The sequence below is a fragment of the Tachyglossus aculeatus genome, chromosome 2, assembly GCF_015852505.1.
Source record: "Tachyglossus aculeatus isolate mTacAcu1 chromosome 2, mTacAcu1.pri, whole genome shotgun sequence".
Lineage (NCBI taxonomy): Eukaryota > Metazoa > Chordata > Mammalia > Monotremata > Tachyglossidae > Tachyglossus > Tachyglossus aculeatus.
This window is the reverse complement of record NC_052067.1, coordinates 127,956,630-127,974,534: the sequence shown is the minus strand read 5'-3', so window position 1 is coordinate 127,974,534 and position 17,905 is coordinate 127,956,630. Positions and strand designations below refer to the sequence as shown.

Below are 17,905 nucleotides of genomic sequence, written 5' to 3'. Positions count from 1 at the left end.
CTGCTGTGTGAGATTGGGCAAGTCACTTAACTTCTTTGTGCCTCAGTTACCTCATCTGGAAAATGGAGATTAAGACCGTGAGCCCCATGTGGGACAACCTAATCACCTTGTAACCCCTCTAGAATTTAGAACAGTGCTTCGCACATAGTAAGCGCTTAACAAATTCATTCATGCATTCAGTCGTATTTATTGAGCGCTTACTGTGTGCAGAGCACTGTACTAAGTGCTTGGGAAGTACAAGTCGGCAACATATAGAGACGGTCCGTACCCAACAGTGGACTCACAGTCTAGAAGAACAAATACCATCATTGTTATTATTATTATATGTGCTATGGGGATGAATGAAGGGAGCAAGTTAGGGTGATGCCGAAGGGAGTGGGAGAAAAGGAGAGGAGGGCTTAGGGATGGCTTCTTGGAAGAGGGGTGCCTTCTAAAAGGTTTTCAAGTTGGGGAGAGCAATTATCTGCCTGATATGAGGAGGGAGAGCATTCCAGGCCAAAAGGTAAGATGTGGGGTGAACAGACAGAGACACAGTCTTGGGACAAACTGTCTATCATCATAAGCCCAATCTGCTACTTTTCAGGATGTTTAAACTCCAAAAAGATAGACGGTTCAGGTAGCAAGCCATCACCAAGAAATCAAGTCCCAGACTAAGAGCCCCTTTTCTTCAGCTCTCTCTCCCTTCCATGTCACCTTGACTCACTCCCTTTGCTCTTCCCCCCATCCCACAGCACTTATGTATATATGTATATATGTTTATATCTATAATTCTGTGTATTTATATTGATGCCTGATGGGAGACAGAATTAAAACAAGTAGTCTCCCCCCTTCTAGACTGTAATCCTGATGTGGGCAAAGATTGTCTCTTTTTATTGCTGAATTTACTTTCCAAGCGCTTTGTACAGTGCTCTGCATACAGTAAGCGCTCAATAAATACGATTGATTGGATTAAAAAGTCCCATTAATTCTGCAGATAAGCTGATGAACACCACAAACATTTTTAGTCTGGCAACACTGTGCCCCTGTACATACAAACCATTCCAGTCAGATTAAAGATTTCTGAGAACCTACCTCCCGCATGGTATTTTTACGGTGGAGGAGAAGGGAATACTAATCCCTTAGCATTTGACCTAATAGTAATAATGATCTTGATAATGATGGTGGTATTTGTTAAGTGCTTACTATGTACTAAGCACTGTACTAAGCTCTGGGGAATATACAAGATGATCAGGTTGGACACAGCCCCTGTCCCTCATGGGGCTTACAGTCTAAGTAGGAAGGAGAAGAGATTTTGAATACCAACTTTACAAATGAGGAAACTGAGGCACAGAGAAGTTAAGCAACTGGCTCAAGGTAATATAGCCCAAGGTCATACAGCCCAAGGTCACAGGTGGTGGAATCAGAATTAAAACCCAGGTCCCCTAACTCCCAGGCCCTTAGTGCTTACTATGTGCCAGGCACCCTACTAAGTGCTGAGGTAGAAACAAAGTAATCGGGTTGGACACAGTCCCTGTCCCATATAGGGCTCACAGTCTTAATCCCTGTTTTACAGATAAGGTAACTGAGGCACAGAGAAGTTGAGTGATTTTCCCAAGGTCACCCAGCAGAAAATTGGCAGAGCTGGAATTAGAATTCAGTTCTTATGACATCCAGGCCCATGCTTTTTCTATAAGGCCATGCTGTTTCTCTAATAATAGTTGTGGTTTTTGTTAAAGGCTGTACTAAATACTAAGCATTGTGCTAAGAAGTAGGATAGATACAAAATAATCGATCAGACACGGGCCCTGTTCCACATGAGGTTCCCAATCTAAGGGAAATGGAATATAGGTATTTCATTCCCCTTCTACAGTTGAGGAAACTGAGGTACAGAGAAGTTAAATGACTTGTCTGTGCTAAAGCAGGAAAGAGGCAGATCAAGGATTAGAACCCAGGTTCCCTGATTCCCAGCCCTGTGCTTTGGGAAATGTGAATCACACGTGAACACCCACACGTATATAGTAATTATGGTATTTGTTAAGCGCTTACTATGTGCCAAGCACTGTTCTAAGCACTGGGGTAGATACAAAGTAATCAGGTCGTCCCACAGTCTCACAGGCTCACAGTCTCAATCCCCATTTTACAGATGAGGTAACTGAGGCACAGAGAAATGAAGTGGCTTGCCCAAGGTTACACAGCAGACAAGTGGCGGAGTTGGGTTATGTATATATGTCGGTATACATATATATATATTTGTATATATATTATATACAATATATGTCTATATGTCTATATATATTTGTATTGTATATATATATACAATACAAATATATATTTATGTATATATCGATATATACCTGTATTTGTATTTGTATATGTCGATATGTATCTGTATTGGTATATATTATATATTTGTATTTATATATTATATAATACACATTTCATATTTATATTTTATATTATATGTATATAATATATTCTATATTATGTATTTATACATATCATTATATTGTATATATAATATATATACAAATATATATATCAACATATATACATAAATATACATATATAGTGACCTAGTGGATAGAGAGTGGGCCTGGGAGTCAGAAGGACCTGGATTCTAATTGTACCTCTGTCACTTGTCTGCTGTGTGACCTTGAGTAAGTCATTTCCATTCTCTGTGCCTCAGTTACCTCATCTGTAAACTGGGGATTAAGACTGGGAGTCTCATGGGACAGAGATCAGGTCCAACCTGATTAGCTCAGTACAGCTTACTCCAACACTTAGCACAGTGCCTGACACATAGGAAGTGCTTAACAAATACCATAAAAAAATGAGTTCCTAAGATCTGGGGACCATGTCTGGTTTCTCTAACTCATATTTTCTTCAGGGTTTAGTACAGCACTTTATAAATTAATAAATTCTTAATAAATTGTACTACTACCACTAAAGTAAATTAGTGTGGCTTAGTGGCAAGAGCACGGATTTGGGAGTCAGAGGACGTGAGTTCTAATCCCAACTCCACCACTTGTCTGCTGTGTGACCTTGGGCAAGCCACTTCGTCTCTCTGTGCCTCAGTTACCTCATCTGTAAAATGGGGATTAAGACTAAGAGCCCCACATTGGACAACATGATTACCTTGTATCTACCCCAACACTTAGAACAATGCTAGCACATAGTAAGTGCTTAACAAATACCATAATTATCATAATTATGGATAGCCACATGGATATCCCTGATGACTCCTCTGCCGCCTGCCTTTACGCTGCCAACCTCCTGCTCCACCCCACCTCCCCCACTCACCACGTTGGCCACACCCTTGACCTCATCATCTCCTACCGCTGCACTATCTCCACCCTCACCAACTCTGAAATCCCTCTTTCTGATCATAACCTTTTCACCTGCCTCCTCACTCACACTCCTCTCCCCTGTAAATCTATATTACTTCCTCACAGAGACCTCCGCTCTCTCGACCCCATCCATCTTTCTGAGCGCCTCACACCCCACCTCTCCTCTCTACCCAGTCTTGATGATCAGATTACTGCTCTCAAGTCTACCCTCTCTACTCAGCTAGACTTGCTAGCTCCCCTTTCCCTTCACCGCTCTCGTCCCACTAACCCACAGCCCTGGAACACTGCCACTGTCCCCCTCCTTCGCTCTTATGCTCAAGCTGCTGAACGCTGCTGGCGAAAGTCTAAGCACCATGCCAACCTTGTTCACTTCAAGTTTATCCTTTCCTGCCTTAACTCTGCCCTCTCCTCTGGCAGACAAAACTATTTCTCCTCCCTTATTGACACCCATGCCCATCATCCCCGTCAGCTCTTCTGTACATTTAACTCCCTTCTCAGGCCCCCTGTTCCTCCCCCTCCTCCTTCTCTCACCCCCAATGATCTGGCCTCCTACTTCATTAATAAAATTAAATCCATCAGGTCTGAGCTCCCCAAAGTCTCAGTCTCTTTTGCGGGCTTCTCCTCCCCCTCCCATCTCCTTACTGTAGGGGTTCCTCAGGGTTCAGTTCTCGGTCCCCTTCTGTTCTCGATCTACACTCACTCCCTTGGTGACCTCATTCGCTCCCACGGCTTCAACTATCATCTCTACGCTGATGACACCCAAATCCACATCTCTGCCCCTGCTCTCTCTCCCTCCCTCCAGGCTCGTGTCTCCTCCTGCCTTGACGACATCTCCATCTGGATGTCTGCCCGCCATCTAAAACTCAGCATGTCCAAGACTGAACTCCTTATCTTCCTTCCCAAACCCTGCCCTCTCCATGACTTTCCCATCACTGTTGACAGCACTACCATCCTTCCCATCTCACAAGCCTGCAACCTTGGTGTCATCCTCGACTCTGCTCTCTCGTTCACCCTTCACATCCAATCCGTCACCAAATCCTGCCGGTCTCACCTCCACAACATTGCCAAGATCTGCCCTTTCCTCTCCATCCAAACCGCTACCCTATTCGTTCAATCTCTCATCCTATCCCGACTGGATTATTGCATCAGCCTTCTATCTGATCTCCCATCCTTTTGTCTCTCCCCACTTCAATCCATACTTCATGCTGCTGCCCAGATTGTCTTTGTCCAGAAACGCTCTGGGCATGTTACTTCTCTCCTCAAAAATCTCCAGTGGCTACCAATCAATCTGCTCATCAGGCAAAAGCTCCTCACTCTCGGCTTCAAGGCTTTCCATCACCTCGTCCCCTCCTACCTTACCTCCCTTTTCTCCTTCTTCAGCCCAGCCCGCACCCTCCGCTCCTCTGCCGCTAATCTCCTCACTGTGCCTCATTCCCGCCTGTCCCGCCATTGATCCCCGGCCCACATCATCCCCCTGGCCTGGAATGCCCTCCCTCCCAACGTCCACCAAGCTAGCTCTCTTCCTCCCTTCAAAGCCCTACTGAGAGCTCACCTCCTCCAGGAGGCCTTCCCAGACTGAGCCCCCTCCTTCCTGTCCCCCACTCCCCTTTCCCATCCCCCCGCCTTACCTCCTTCCCCTCCCCACAGCACCTGTATATATGTTTGTACATATTTATTACTCTATTTTATTTGTACATGTTTATTCTATTTATTTTATTTTGTTAATATGTTTTGTTTTGTTCTCTGTCTCCCCCTTCTAGACTGTGAGCCCGCTGCTGGGTAGGGACTGTCTCTATATGTTGCCAACTTGTACTTCCCAAGCGCTTAGTACAGTGCTCTGCACACAGTAAGTGCTCAATAAATACTATTGAATGAATGAATGAATAATTATTATTATAAATGTTGACGAAACAGAATAATATGGGTATTCAACCTACATTCAGGGAACTGAAAATTTTAATCAATCAATGTAGTTGTTTAAAAAAAAATCAGAGAAGCATTGCATTTCTATTTCTCCCCCCAGGGTATTAAGCAGGTTGATCACTTTGGATTTATCTGCCGAGAGTCTCTTGACCAAGGACTGAGCCAATATGTTTGTTATGTGTTCCAGTGTGCAAGTGAATCCTTGGTAAGTAACATTGGTTGCTATGCACAAATCTCCTAATTCTTGTCAGTCATATTTATTTGAGTGCTTACCGTGTGCAGAGCAGAGTACTAAGCGCATGGAAGAGTACAGTACAATGGAGTTGGTAGACGTGTTCCTTGCCCACAGTGAGATTGCAGTACTAATAATGGAAAAAATCCAGCAGGTTCCTGTTGCCGGCCCTGAACCACAGGGAAAAGCCAAGAAGAAATGTAGCAAGCAAAGTGCTTAAAAATTCCAATAGAAAAATAACAAACAAAAACTCCACAAAGAAAGTTGCTAGAAGTTACACTCTTTCCTGTGCTTTGGAAATCTGTTCACTTAGAAAATCTTCAGTCAAGTGTAATTTGGAACTAAAAATGTCCTAAAATGAAGAACAGGGAGAGCGATTACTGACCCTGAGAGCATGGTGAAGGGTGTTGTTTCTGTTGTTTGTTCTCCTTACGTGGTTCACCTAGTCTCAGTTTTAGCCAGCTTAGACATTCCCCTGCAAGGGAAGGGGTCTGAACCATTTGACCTCTAGAAGTCTTTTTCGGCTTCACAATTCTTCCATTCTGGGAAGTATTTGGAATGCAGTGAAGTGCCTTTTGCGGGTGTGCTCTAAGTTTAATATGATAATGATTAACAGAATTTGTAGAAATTCTGAAAGAAGGTGTGTGCTTGAAACAAGGAGATTTAAAAAGCCAACAACTTCAAATCCATACCTGAATAATGTTAGCAGGTTTAAAAGAGTAATTCAGTAAGAGAGAGCCACTGTAAAGATCTTCATTCCTTGTAATAAGGATAACGCCACCCTAAGTTGATCAGTCAATAAATCAATAGCATTTATTGAGCACATACTCTGGGCAGAGCACTTGCACTGAGCACTTGGGAGATTACAGTATCTGCTTCCTGCCCCCAATGAGTTTACAGTCTAGAGGTTGCCATACAAGTTGATTTCACTTCCTGTGGGAGCTTCTTACAGTAACAAAATGAGGGTAAATTCAACAAGGATGGAAGATTCAGATTAATCATATGACTGATCTTTCAAAGCCTTAAAGCAGAAGACAGATTGGATAACAGAAATCATTTTACATGTATATGTAATGTTCTGGGCTTCCTGAAAAAGGAAAACACACTGAAGTAAAAAAAAAAAAAAATGACAGTTCTATATATAACACTTTTTTAAAAATCCTGTAATATTTGATTTTTGAATTGTGACTGAAAGCAATTTGTACTGAGAGAGTTTCATATCACATTGAATTTCCTTATAGAAAAATCATGGTGAATTTGATTCAGAATTAGGTTTACATCCAGTTTTTGAATGATTACCTCGGGCAGCGTCAGCACATTAAGGTTTCTGTAATCCAATTCCTCAACTGCTCCGATGTAGAAGTAGATTAAGTGCTTTAAATAGCACCTTATCCTTAGCGAGACCAAAGTGAAGACGAAAATGATTCTAAAAAAAGATTGTGCGTGAAGCATGAACGTTAGTTTTGAATATCAAAGCAGGTGGTGTTGTTGAGGAATCCTTATCACTTCATACCTCACCATGGCCTGCTTCAGAGTTTGACCTTTCCCAGTCCTCCGGAGTGTGGGAAAGCCGCACTGTTCTATTTGTGGTGGTGTCACCGATGACAGGGGCACTGACTGAAGTCCGTTTAACAATGCCTAAAGATGAGCTGTTGTTGGCCTCAAAGTAGCAGCTAGGAAACGGGATGGCTGCATTCAAATCCCCTGAGCCAAATGAGTGAAAGAGCAAGAGAGAAATCAGCTGATGTCTGGAATTGCTGACCCAGTGGTGAGATTCATCCCTTATACAGTGCCTGCGGTACTTGTCAAGAGTAATGTTAATTCAGACATCTCCGCCCTCATAGAAAAATAAGCGTTTAACTTATCCGTGTATTTTTTTTCTAAAGGAGTAGCCCATCTGAAACAAATTCTTCATGTTCAGGAGCTGTCATAAAATATAAATTCAAAGTTTAAGAGCAGATTTACACTCAGAATCTACCATTACACATCCATGAAGCTCCCAAATCACGCAATGTGTGAAGCGACTGTCCAGAATGTTGCAAATGAAATACGGCATTCAAACGTCTCTCTGGAAATTCAAATATACCGAATGAAGTATTTTAAAAAAACCCTCTCCCCCTTCTGGCTTTTTGATTACTGTAGAAAAGACCATCATCCTTCCTGCATCACAGGCCCTCACCCATGGCATTTTATTTAATTTATTTCTCTCCTTCCTCCCACATATTCAGTCAGTCACTAAATTTTGTTTATTTTTATCTCCACAACATCTTCAGAATTCACTCCTTTCTCTCCATCCAAACTGTTACTACCACATTGGTTCCAGCACTTGTCATATCCTGTTTCTCCCACATCAGCCTTCTTGCTAACCTCCCTGCCTCCAGTCTTTCCTTCTCCAGCCCACGCTTAACTCTGCTGCCCAGATCTTCTTTCTAAAAAAAATATTCTTCTCACATATCTCACTCCTCAAGTGCCTGCAGTTGTTTGTTGTCCCTTCTGTCTGTGTTAAGCAGAAACTCCTCACCTTTGGATTCAATGCACTTAATCAACATGTTTCCCCCCCTACTTATCCTCACTTCTCTCACACTACAACCCAGCCCACACACTTTATTCCTCAATTACCAACATACTCACTGTCTCTCACTCTCTCTTTACCCGTTGTCAACCCCTTACTCAAGATCTCCCTTCCCTATCTGACAAATCAGCACTCTTGATAACCTCAAAGCCATACTGAAATCAGATCTCCTTCAGGAAGCCATCCCAGACTAAGTTTTCTTCCGCCCATCCTTTTCTGCCCCTGCCTCTTCACTGCTGTCCCATGCACTTCATAATAATAATAATTACAAATTATGGTATTTGTTAAGGCTCACTATGTTCATTCATTTCAATCGTATTCATTGAGCACTTACTGTGTGCAGTGTACTGTAATCCCAGGCACTGGTCTATGCTTTAGGATAGATACAAGATAATTGGGTTGGACACAGTACACAGTCTTAATCTCCATTTTACAAATGAAGGAACTGAAGCACAGGGAAGTTAAGTGCTTTTCTCAAGGTCACACAGCAGACATTTGGTGGTGCCAGGATTAGAACCCATGAGCTTCTGAGTCCCAGGCCCAGGTTCTATCCATTAGAGCATGCCCCCTAAGCACTTAGATGTATCTTCCTATCCTCACTCCCACAAAATATATAAGCATAAGTATATACATAAGTGTATAGCCTTGTACTTAGTTGTTTCCATTGATTAAGTCATATTTATTGAGCGCTTACTGTGCACAGAGCACTGTACTAAGTGCTTCTCACTTGTATTTTACCTGTTAGACTGTAAGCACCTTGTGAGCAGGGATTGTATCTACCAACTGAATTGTACTCTTCCAGGTGCTTAGTACAGTGTTGTAAACAAAGTAAGGGCTCAATAAATACCTTTGATTGATTGACCAGTATCTGAGTGTTGGTTGTATTGATTGGAGAACTATATTCAAGCAGTCTCACTCATGAATACTTCTAGATACATATGTGTCACTTTCTTGGATTTCTGTCTCTGTTCTCAGCAAGTAATCTAACTTTCCTCACGTGTGTCTCTTCTGCTAATGATCAAATCAGGAGACAGTTTACATTTGTCTAATGATCAAGTTTCCACTGTTTGGGATCGTTGATGTCAGGAGGACTTTGTATTGTATTGTGTGCTTTTTATTTGGTGGCACAATTGGGATAAAAAACAATCTTTGATAGGCTTATTTGTTGTTTCTTCCCTTAGGTGGATGAGGTAATGCTTACCCTGAAGCAAGCCTTCAGTACCGCAGCTGCCCTGCAAAGTGCGAAAACGCAGGTCAAACTGTGTGAGGCTTGCCCCATGCACTCCCTGCACAAACTTTGTGAACGGATTGAAGGTAGAGTAGTCACTTGACCTCTCTCCCACGTCCTGCCTCTGGCCTGGAACGCCCTCCCTCTTCATATCTGACAGGCAATTACTTGCCCCCTCTTCAAAACCTTGAAGGCACATCTCCTCCAAGAGGCCTTCCCTTACTAAGCCCTCTTTTCCTTATCTCCCACTCCATTCTGCAACAACCTAACTTGCACCTTTATTCATACCCCCTCCCAGCCTCACAGCAATTACATACATATCTGTAATTTATTTATTAATATTAATGTCTGTTTCCTCTCTAGACTATAAGCTCGTTGTGGGCAGGGAATGTGTCTCTTGATTGTTATATTGTATTTTCCCAAGCACTTAGTACAGTGCTCTGGACACAGTTAGTGCTCCATAAATACGATTGATTGATTGATTGATTTAGAGTTCATTGAGGAAGCACTATGCAAGTCCCCACAACAGTTAAGTCATGGTTCCTTTTAGAATTGAGAGCCATGCTCAGAAGAAACATAGCCTTATGAAGAAATCATATGCTTCCAGAAAGCAGCTTCACTGTCTATGCACACAGTAAGCGCTCATAAATATGATTGACTATATACCCAAAAGTGCCTACAGAAAAAAGCAATTACAATAATTTACCATTTTCAGTCATAAGGATCTGCCGGATTACTAAATGCAATAACTTACCTTTAAACAACTGGAAACTCTGTAATGTGCTAATGTGTGCTGGGAGATGGGTGATCAGAACTGCCTCAGCTCATTTTTCCTTGTTCTCTGTTCCATTGTGATAATCACCCCCTAAGGACAAATGTACCAGGAGTGGAGAAAGCTTACTCAGAATTTCTTACTAGTCTACCGCCTTTTAAAAGTACTGCAAGCTAGAAAAAAAGTAATAATAATACCTTGAATTTCTTTTTCCATAGTTCTTTCACATCAGTTATCTTGTTTAGCCTAATGGCATCCTTTTTGGCGTAGTTAGTATTTTCTTCAATTCCCATATAGACACAGAGAGGTTAAATGATTAGATCAGTGAAAGAGCTGGGATTAGAATCTAGGTCTCCTGATTCCCCAGATCATATTCTGCTTGCTAGACCACACTGCCTTCATAAAGAAAGGGTTGGGTAGAGAAGAGATAAAGACTCAAGGGAATAGGTAGCTTATGAACATCTGTAATCTAGGCAGTGACCAAAAGCATACGGCTTATTAAGCATGATCTGTATACAGTAAGAACATTTCATTTTGCTACTGTCTGCCAATACCAACTAGGTTTTATTAAAATAGGGATTGGGAAACCTTGTGTCTCAGTAATTAGAGGCTCAAGGGGGAGTGTTAATTTTAAAAAAACCCTACTGATAGAGTATTCAACATTAATTTTGTAAAAGAACATGAGATTGAATTCTACCATGGAGTTATATAATATAGTAATAATTGTGGTACTTTTTGAGCACTTACTGTTTGCCAGATCATGTGCAATGTGTATTCTGCCAAGTGTGGGGCAGTTACAGTTGGACACAGTCTCTGTTCCACAGGGGCTCACAGTCTAAGAGGGAAAAAGGTATTTAATGCCCATTTTACAGATATGAAAACTGAGGCACAGAGAAGTGAAGTGACTTGCCCAAGGTCACACAACTGGCCAGTGATGGGGCCAGGATTAGAACCTAAATCCTCTGGCTTCCAAGATCGAGCTCTTTCCCCTAGACCACACTGCTTAGTAGCAGTTGTGAAGCCTTGAAAAACATGAGTGTGATGGACTTGTTTAAATATTACTATTTTGTGAAAGATAAAATCCTACCTTTTTCAGATTTTCCTAAAATTTCTTATTGTCATATCTCTCAAGTACTGGAGAGTGGATTCTCTGCTTTGTTGAATATATACAGGAGTTTGCAAATTGGACTTGTTCATCTGAAGCGTCTCCACATCACAGCATCCTTAGTTCAAAACAGTGTCTTTTTCCAAGCACTCTCAACCTAGGCAAATTCTAAGGCTATTTCACCTGCTGCTATTTAGGTTTTCAAGCATTTTTTAATTATTCTTTGTAATCCATCTAGTTTTCCTACCGTTAGCTACGTGCCATTGAGAATTGAGTGAATTATAAATCATTATTTAAGGTAGAAAGGTCAATACCTGTTCTCTGGATCTCCACTCAGTACATTTACATACTTATTTCATTTTGTTTCCTCTTTTTCTTCCATTTACTACCCATTTCTACTACCTGGGCTTTCTATAGCATCCTTTGTGTTTTTGTTTATTTCTCTTCTTCTCATCTCCCCCACCCCCGCATTAGATTGCTTGAGAAAAGTACTTGAACTGCATTTAGGTTGAATTTCTTTTTCTTGTTTCCTCTCTTTTTTGTTTTTTAAAAGTACTGTCCTCCCTTTCTGCCTGCTCATATACATATTAGCATATGGTGACCAGGCCTGCTTGTATGTTTGGAGACACACACACACACACACACGCACACACACACACACACACACACACACACACACATTCAAATTGGCCATGCTGATTGGCTTATGATCAACAGACATGCTCACTAAATTCCCGAATTTAAGTGTGATCAGGGCTGGGGAGAAGACCATCCCTGCTAGTGAACAGGGCAACCTGATGTTTGTCTTTCTGCAGGAAGTGTGTTTCATAGATAGAGAAACAGTGTGGTGTGGTAGAAAGCACACAGGCCTGGGAATCAGGGAACTTGAATTCTAATCCTGGCTCTGCCACTTGCCTGATGTAGTACCTTGTGGGCAAGTCACTTCTCTGGGCCTCAGTTTCCTCATCTAGAAATGGAGATTCAGTATCTGGTCTCCTTCCCACTTAGAGTGTGAGCCCCAAGTGTGACAGGGACTGTATCCAACTTCATTATCTTGTACTAACAGTGTGTAGAACAGTGCTTGGCACATAGTAAGCATAATGATTATGAAGGTGATGATGGTGATTCTTATTATTTCCAGGCCAGTCCCCATCCCTTCCTTTCCCACCAGAGAATGGGGTAGGAAGAAGACCCTTCAGAACACTGGGAATGTTGTATGAAGGACAGTTGTCAGTTGTCAGAAACGGGGAGAATCATGGTGTTGTCAACTGTGATGGGAAAGTGTGGTGGAGGAGAGGATTTGGTGGGGAAGATGAAGAGTTTTGTTTGGACTTACTGAGCGTGAAGTGCTGGCAGACTTCCATGTAGAGATGCCCTGAAGGCAGAAGGAGATGCGAGATTTCAGAGAAGGAGAGAGGTTGGGGATGGAGATGTAGAGTTGGGAGTTACCCACGTAAAGGTGGTGGTTGAAGCCGTGGGAATGGATGAGCTCCCCAAGGTCATGCTTGCACATGGAGAATAGAAGGGGGCCCAGAACAGAGCCTGGAGGCACAGTCGCAGATCAGGGTATGAGACAGAGGAAGAGCCTGTCAAAGGGACAGACTTGGCAAGAAGGAAGTGATTGGTATCCCTGGAGAGGCCTGTTTCAATGGGGTGAACAAAGCAGAACCCAGATTGTAGAGGGAGTGGAGAAGAGGAAGTGGAAGAGGAATGGAGGCAGTGAGTGTACATATCCATCCCCTATTTCCCTCCCTTTCTGCAGTCTCACTTTTCCCCCCACCTTCGAGACATCTCTACTTGGATGTCTTCTTGACACCTCAAGTTTAACATGTCCAAAACAGAACTCATTTTCCCACCCAAACCATTTTCTCTCCCTGACTTTCCCATCACTGTAGATGACACAACCATCCTTCCTGTCTCACAGGCCCATAACCTTCTCATTGTCCTTGACTCCTTTCACTCATTCAAATCACAGCTTCAATCCATTACTAAATCCTGTCAGTTCCACTTTCACAACATCACTAAAATCGGCCCTTTCCTCTCCATCCAAACTGCTACCACGTTAATGCAATCACTTATCCTATCCTGCCTTGATTTACTTTATCAGCCTCCTTGCTGACCTCCCAGCCTACTGTCTCTCCCCACACAATTCCACACTTCACTCTGCTGCCTGGATAATTTTTTTTGCCAAAACATTCAGGGCATTTTTTCCCACTGCTCAAGAAACTTCATTGGTTGCCCATCCACCTCCGCATGAAACAAAAACTCCTCATCATTGACTTTGAAGCACTCAATCACCTTGCCCCCTTCTACCTCACTTTGCTACTCTCTTACTACAACCCAGCCCACACACTTTGCTCCTCTAATGCTAACCTTTTCACTCTACCTCAGGTTCGTCTATCTCACCGCTGACTCCTCGTCCATGTCCTGTCTCTGGCCCAGAATGTCCTCCCTCCTCAAATCTGGCAGACAATTATTCTCCCCACCTTCAGAGCCTAATTATAATAGCACATCTCCATCAAGCGGCCTTCCCTAACTAAGCCCTCCTTTCCTCTCCTCCCACTCCCTTCTGCATCACTCTGATCTCCTCCCTTTATTCATTCCCCTTTCCAGCCCCACAGCACTTACTTACATATCTGTAATTTATTTATTTTTATTAAGGTCTGTCTCCTTCCCTAGACTGTAAGCTCGTTGTGGGCAGGGAATGTATGTGATCATTATTATTTTTTACTTAATACCTTGCTGTGTACAAGGTAAGCACTCAATAAATATTATTGAATGAACGAATGAATATGCAAACAACTTGTTCAAGGAATTTAAATTGGAGTGGGAGGAGGTGGATAGAGGTAATAACTGAATGATGGCAATAGGGTCCAAAAAGGGCATGTAGGTTAAGGGCAACTTAAACATGAACAGTAGAGATGCTATAAGAAAGTGAATAATAATGATAATGATGGTATTAGTTAAGCGCTTACTATGTGGAAAGCACTGTTCTGAGCACCGAGGGTGGGTACAGGGTGATCAGGTTGTCCCATGTGGGGCTCAAAATCTTAATCCCCATTTTACAGATGAGGTAACTGAGGCCCAGAGAATTGAAGTGACTTGCTCAAAGTCACACAGCTAAGTGGCGGAGCTGGGATTTGAACCCATGACCTCTGACTCCCAAGCCTGGGCTCTTTCCACTGAGCCATGCTGCTTCTCTAATAATAATAATATTTAATAATAATATTTATTATTCTGGTATTTGTTAAGCACTTACTATGTGTCAAGCACTGTTATAAACACTGGGGTAAATCTAAGTTCATCAGGTTGGACATAGTCTAAGTAGGAAGGAGAACTAGTATTTAATCCCCATTTATGGTTGAGGAAATGAAGTGCAGAAATGTGAAGTGACTTGCCCAGGGTCACACAGGAAGCATAGGCAGAGTCAGATTTAGAACCCAGGTCCTCCTATTTCCAATCCCATGCTCTTCCCACCAGGCCATGCTGCTTCTTAGGGATGGTTGAAGATGGCTGTCAGGAAAGGAAGATGAAGGGGCATAGGGTTTGTAGAAGGTGGGAAGGCATGGGGTTGAGCGCTTAGTACAGTGCTCTGCACACAGTAAGCGCTCAGTAAATACGATTGATTGATTGATTGATTGAGGTATAGGGGAGAGGAAGGGGGCTAATCATGAAGGTAGACAAGAAATCTTCTCTCCCAAGAAGGGTGGTCCAAGGTCCAGTCCCTAAAGCTGAAGAGTCGTGAGTTGGTCAGATCCCTTAGAACGGGCCTAGGGTGTAGGGAGAATATGAATTTAAAGTCATGGTCCAAGGATTTCATTTATATGTTGTTTCATAATTTCTCGTTAGGTCTGTACCCACCTAGAGCGAAGTTGGTGATCCAGAGGCACCTGTCGTTGCTGACGGATAATGAGCAAGCAGACATTTTTGAACGAGTTCAGGTAATAGTCAGTGATACTTGTTTTTGTCTGTGTACTTTGGCACATCTGTTCTCCCCAAAGTGCATTATAAAATTAATTGCATCATCATAATAATAACAATAATAGTGGTATTTGTTAAGCTCTCACTATGTGCCAAAGATTGTACTAAGCATTGGGGTAGATACAAGATAATCAGGTCTCACGTGGAGAACAGATGAGGGAACTGAGGCACACAGAGAAGTTAAGTGATTTGCTCATGGTCACACAGTGGGAAAATGGAGCATCCAGGATTAGAACCCAGGTCCTCTGACTCCTGGTCCTAGGCACTTTCCACTGAGCCACACTGCTTCTACATAAAGCCATCTTTCATTCATTCCCAAAAGGGACATTTTCATTGGGTTTAGGATGAAATAGTAATAATAATGATAATGGTATTTATTAAGCGCTTACTATGTGCAAAACACTGTTCTAAGGCTCTGGGGAGGTTACAAGGTGATCAAGTTGTCCCATGGGGGGCTCACAATCTTAATCCCCATTTTATAGATGAGGTAACTGAGGCATAGAGAAGTTAAGTGACTTGCCCAAAGTCACACAGCTGACAATTGGCGAAGCCGGGATTTGAACCCATGACCTCTGACTCCAAAACCCGGGCTCTTTCCACTGAGCCACGCTGCTTCTCTAATGAAATGAAATGTCTAATGAAATGTATGAAGACACTTGCAGAGGCTATTGGCAATCTGAGGAACAGAATTCCCCTTTGCCCAGTCACAAAAAAGGCTGAAGAGAATTGGGACAGGGGGTCATAAGGGTTCCTCTCCCCTTACACCTGCTCACTGTGAGGTTGACAGATGATAGCTGAACTCATTAGGTTTAGAAAGGAACATGGATCTGCTATTTTGTTCATAGGGAAATTTGCTTCCTCCCATCTCAGGTTCCAATTCTGTGAGTCAGCTTGATGCTATTTAATACCTGATCTCTGCAAAGCTTATTTGATTTACCTTACAAGAAAAGTTATTTTTTTAGGAAAACAAGCATTGCTGTTTAATCTTCTTCCTGATTAGACCCAAGTTTATTATTATTATTCCTCTTACTACTACTTATCACAATAATAATTGGGGTATTTGTGCCAAGTAAGTGCTAGGGTAGATATAATCCAGTCAGACACAATCCCTGTCCTTCAAGGGGCTCACAGTCAAATAGGGAGGGGTAGTGAGTATTTAATACCCATTTTTACAGATGAGAAAACTGAGGGTTAAGGAAGCTAAATGACTTGCCCAAGGTTATTTAGGAGGCAAGTGGTGGAGTTGGGATTAGAACCTAGATTCTCTGTCTCCCAGTCCGGAGCTCTTTCCAAAAAAAATATTCTTTTTGAACAGAACACTTATTTATGAATTCACCTCAACAGAAAATGAAGCCAATCACTGATCAGGAGGAAAATGAACTAGTGATCTTGCACCTGAGGCAGTTATGCGAAGCCAAACAAAAGACACACATCCACATTGGAGAAGCCCCATCAGTAAGTATTTCTTCTGAGTGACTGTGCTTTTTTCGGCTGGACTCCTCCGTTCTCTATTTTGAAGAGGCTGTAATTCAGCTCCAGGGACATGCCTGCAGTAATGGAACTGTAAACCCATAGACACCGCTGTTACCTTCTAGTTTACTACAACTTTTTTCTACATACTCAACTGTATTTGAACTGACATACCACTCTAAGTAAAGTGAGAATCGAGCCCATAATGTTTGTAACCCTCATAGTGAGAGAAATATCCATTTTAGTCCCAAATAATGCAGTGGATGCAGAAGAATATCCTCTTTGTTGTAAGCACTAGTCTCTCTGTGCCCACAATTTAGTGATTTTGTGAACACTTGGTGTATTCCCTTACAGATTTGATTAAAAGGAAATACATTCCATTTGATTGTCTTTAAGATTTGAACTAGACAAGTCCCATGGGAAATAGAGGTAAAAACCAAATGTATTCAGTGACGCAGCAGCTCTCTCCAACAACCAAAGTGTAGTCAGTCATTATGTGTTCAAATTGCTGAAAAGACAACCATCAAACACACACACACACCCACACACCCACCCACACACCCACCCAAACACACACACACACACAAACACACACACACACACTAGATCTTCATTGCTTGCATCTTCAAAGACTTTGAGCTCTACTCAAAGCATACAAATATACACATTCATTAATCTATCTTTATTCTAATGTGTTCAAAAACAATTAAACATATATCATTAGTACTCAAATTCACTTTGTTGATGATTTTCTGGAGAGTGAATGGCAAAGTTAGATAAAATGGTATACACATGTGACGAAGCTCATTACACTTCTCCAGTCACCCATCTTCGTATTCCAAATTGAAAATCTGTCCTTTTTCTTTCTGCAGAATACATCTAGTAACACAGTTCCTGAAAATGCAGCAAGCAGTGGTCGATTCAAACTTGACATCCTGAAAAACAAAGCTAAGAGATCTTTGACTAGCTCTCTGGAAAATATCTTCTCTAGGGTAAGGTTAACAACTGAGATACAAGAGTTTTACGAGGTTTTGCTGAATTGTGAATCATTGTACTGCATTGTATTTTCTTCTGCTTAGATTTGAAGCACACTATTTTAAATGTTCAATTTGCAAATTTAATAGTTTTCTAGTATGCTCTTCAAAAAGGTTTTGGTAAGTATTCGGATGAATATGCTGTGTTAGTTATAATTAATCAGTCATTGGGATTTATTGAGTGCTTCCTATATGCAGAGCACTGTACTAGGCACTTGGGAGTGTACAATACAGCAGAATTAGCAGACACGTTCTCTGCCCA

The 17,905-nt window shown here is 42.0% G+C and overlaps 1 protein-coding gene across 2 annotated transcripts in view; it reads left to right on the top strand.

Moving 5' to 3' along the window:
* The window catches only part of TBC1D4 (TBC1 domain family member 4), a 251,043-nt gene that overhangs the window by 140,439 nt on the left and 92,699 nt on the right, over positions 1–17,905 (top strand). For both annotated transcript variants that reach the window (XM_038769758.1, XM_038769748.1), the window contains exons 4-8: positions 5,350–5,454; positions 9,235–9,367; positions 15,008–15,099; positions 16,484–16,594; positions 17,482–17,601. In XM_038769758.1, the coding sequence (XP_038625686.1) occupies positions 5,350–5,454; positions 9,235–9,367; positions 15,008–15,099; positions 16,484–16,594; positions 17,482–17,601 (561 nt within the window). The remainder of the gene's footprint in view (positions 1–5,349; positions 5,455–9,234; positions 9,368–15,007; positions 15,100–16,483; positions 16,595–17,481; positions 17,602–17,905) is intronic.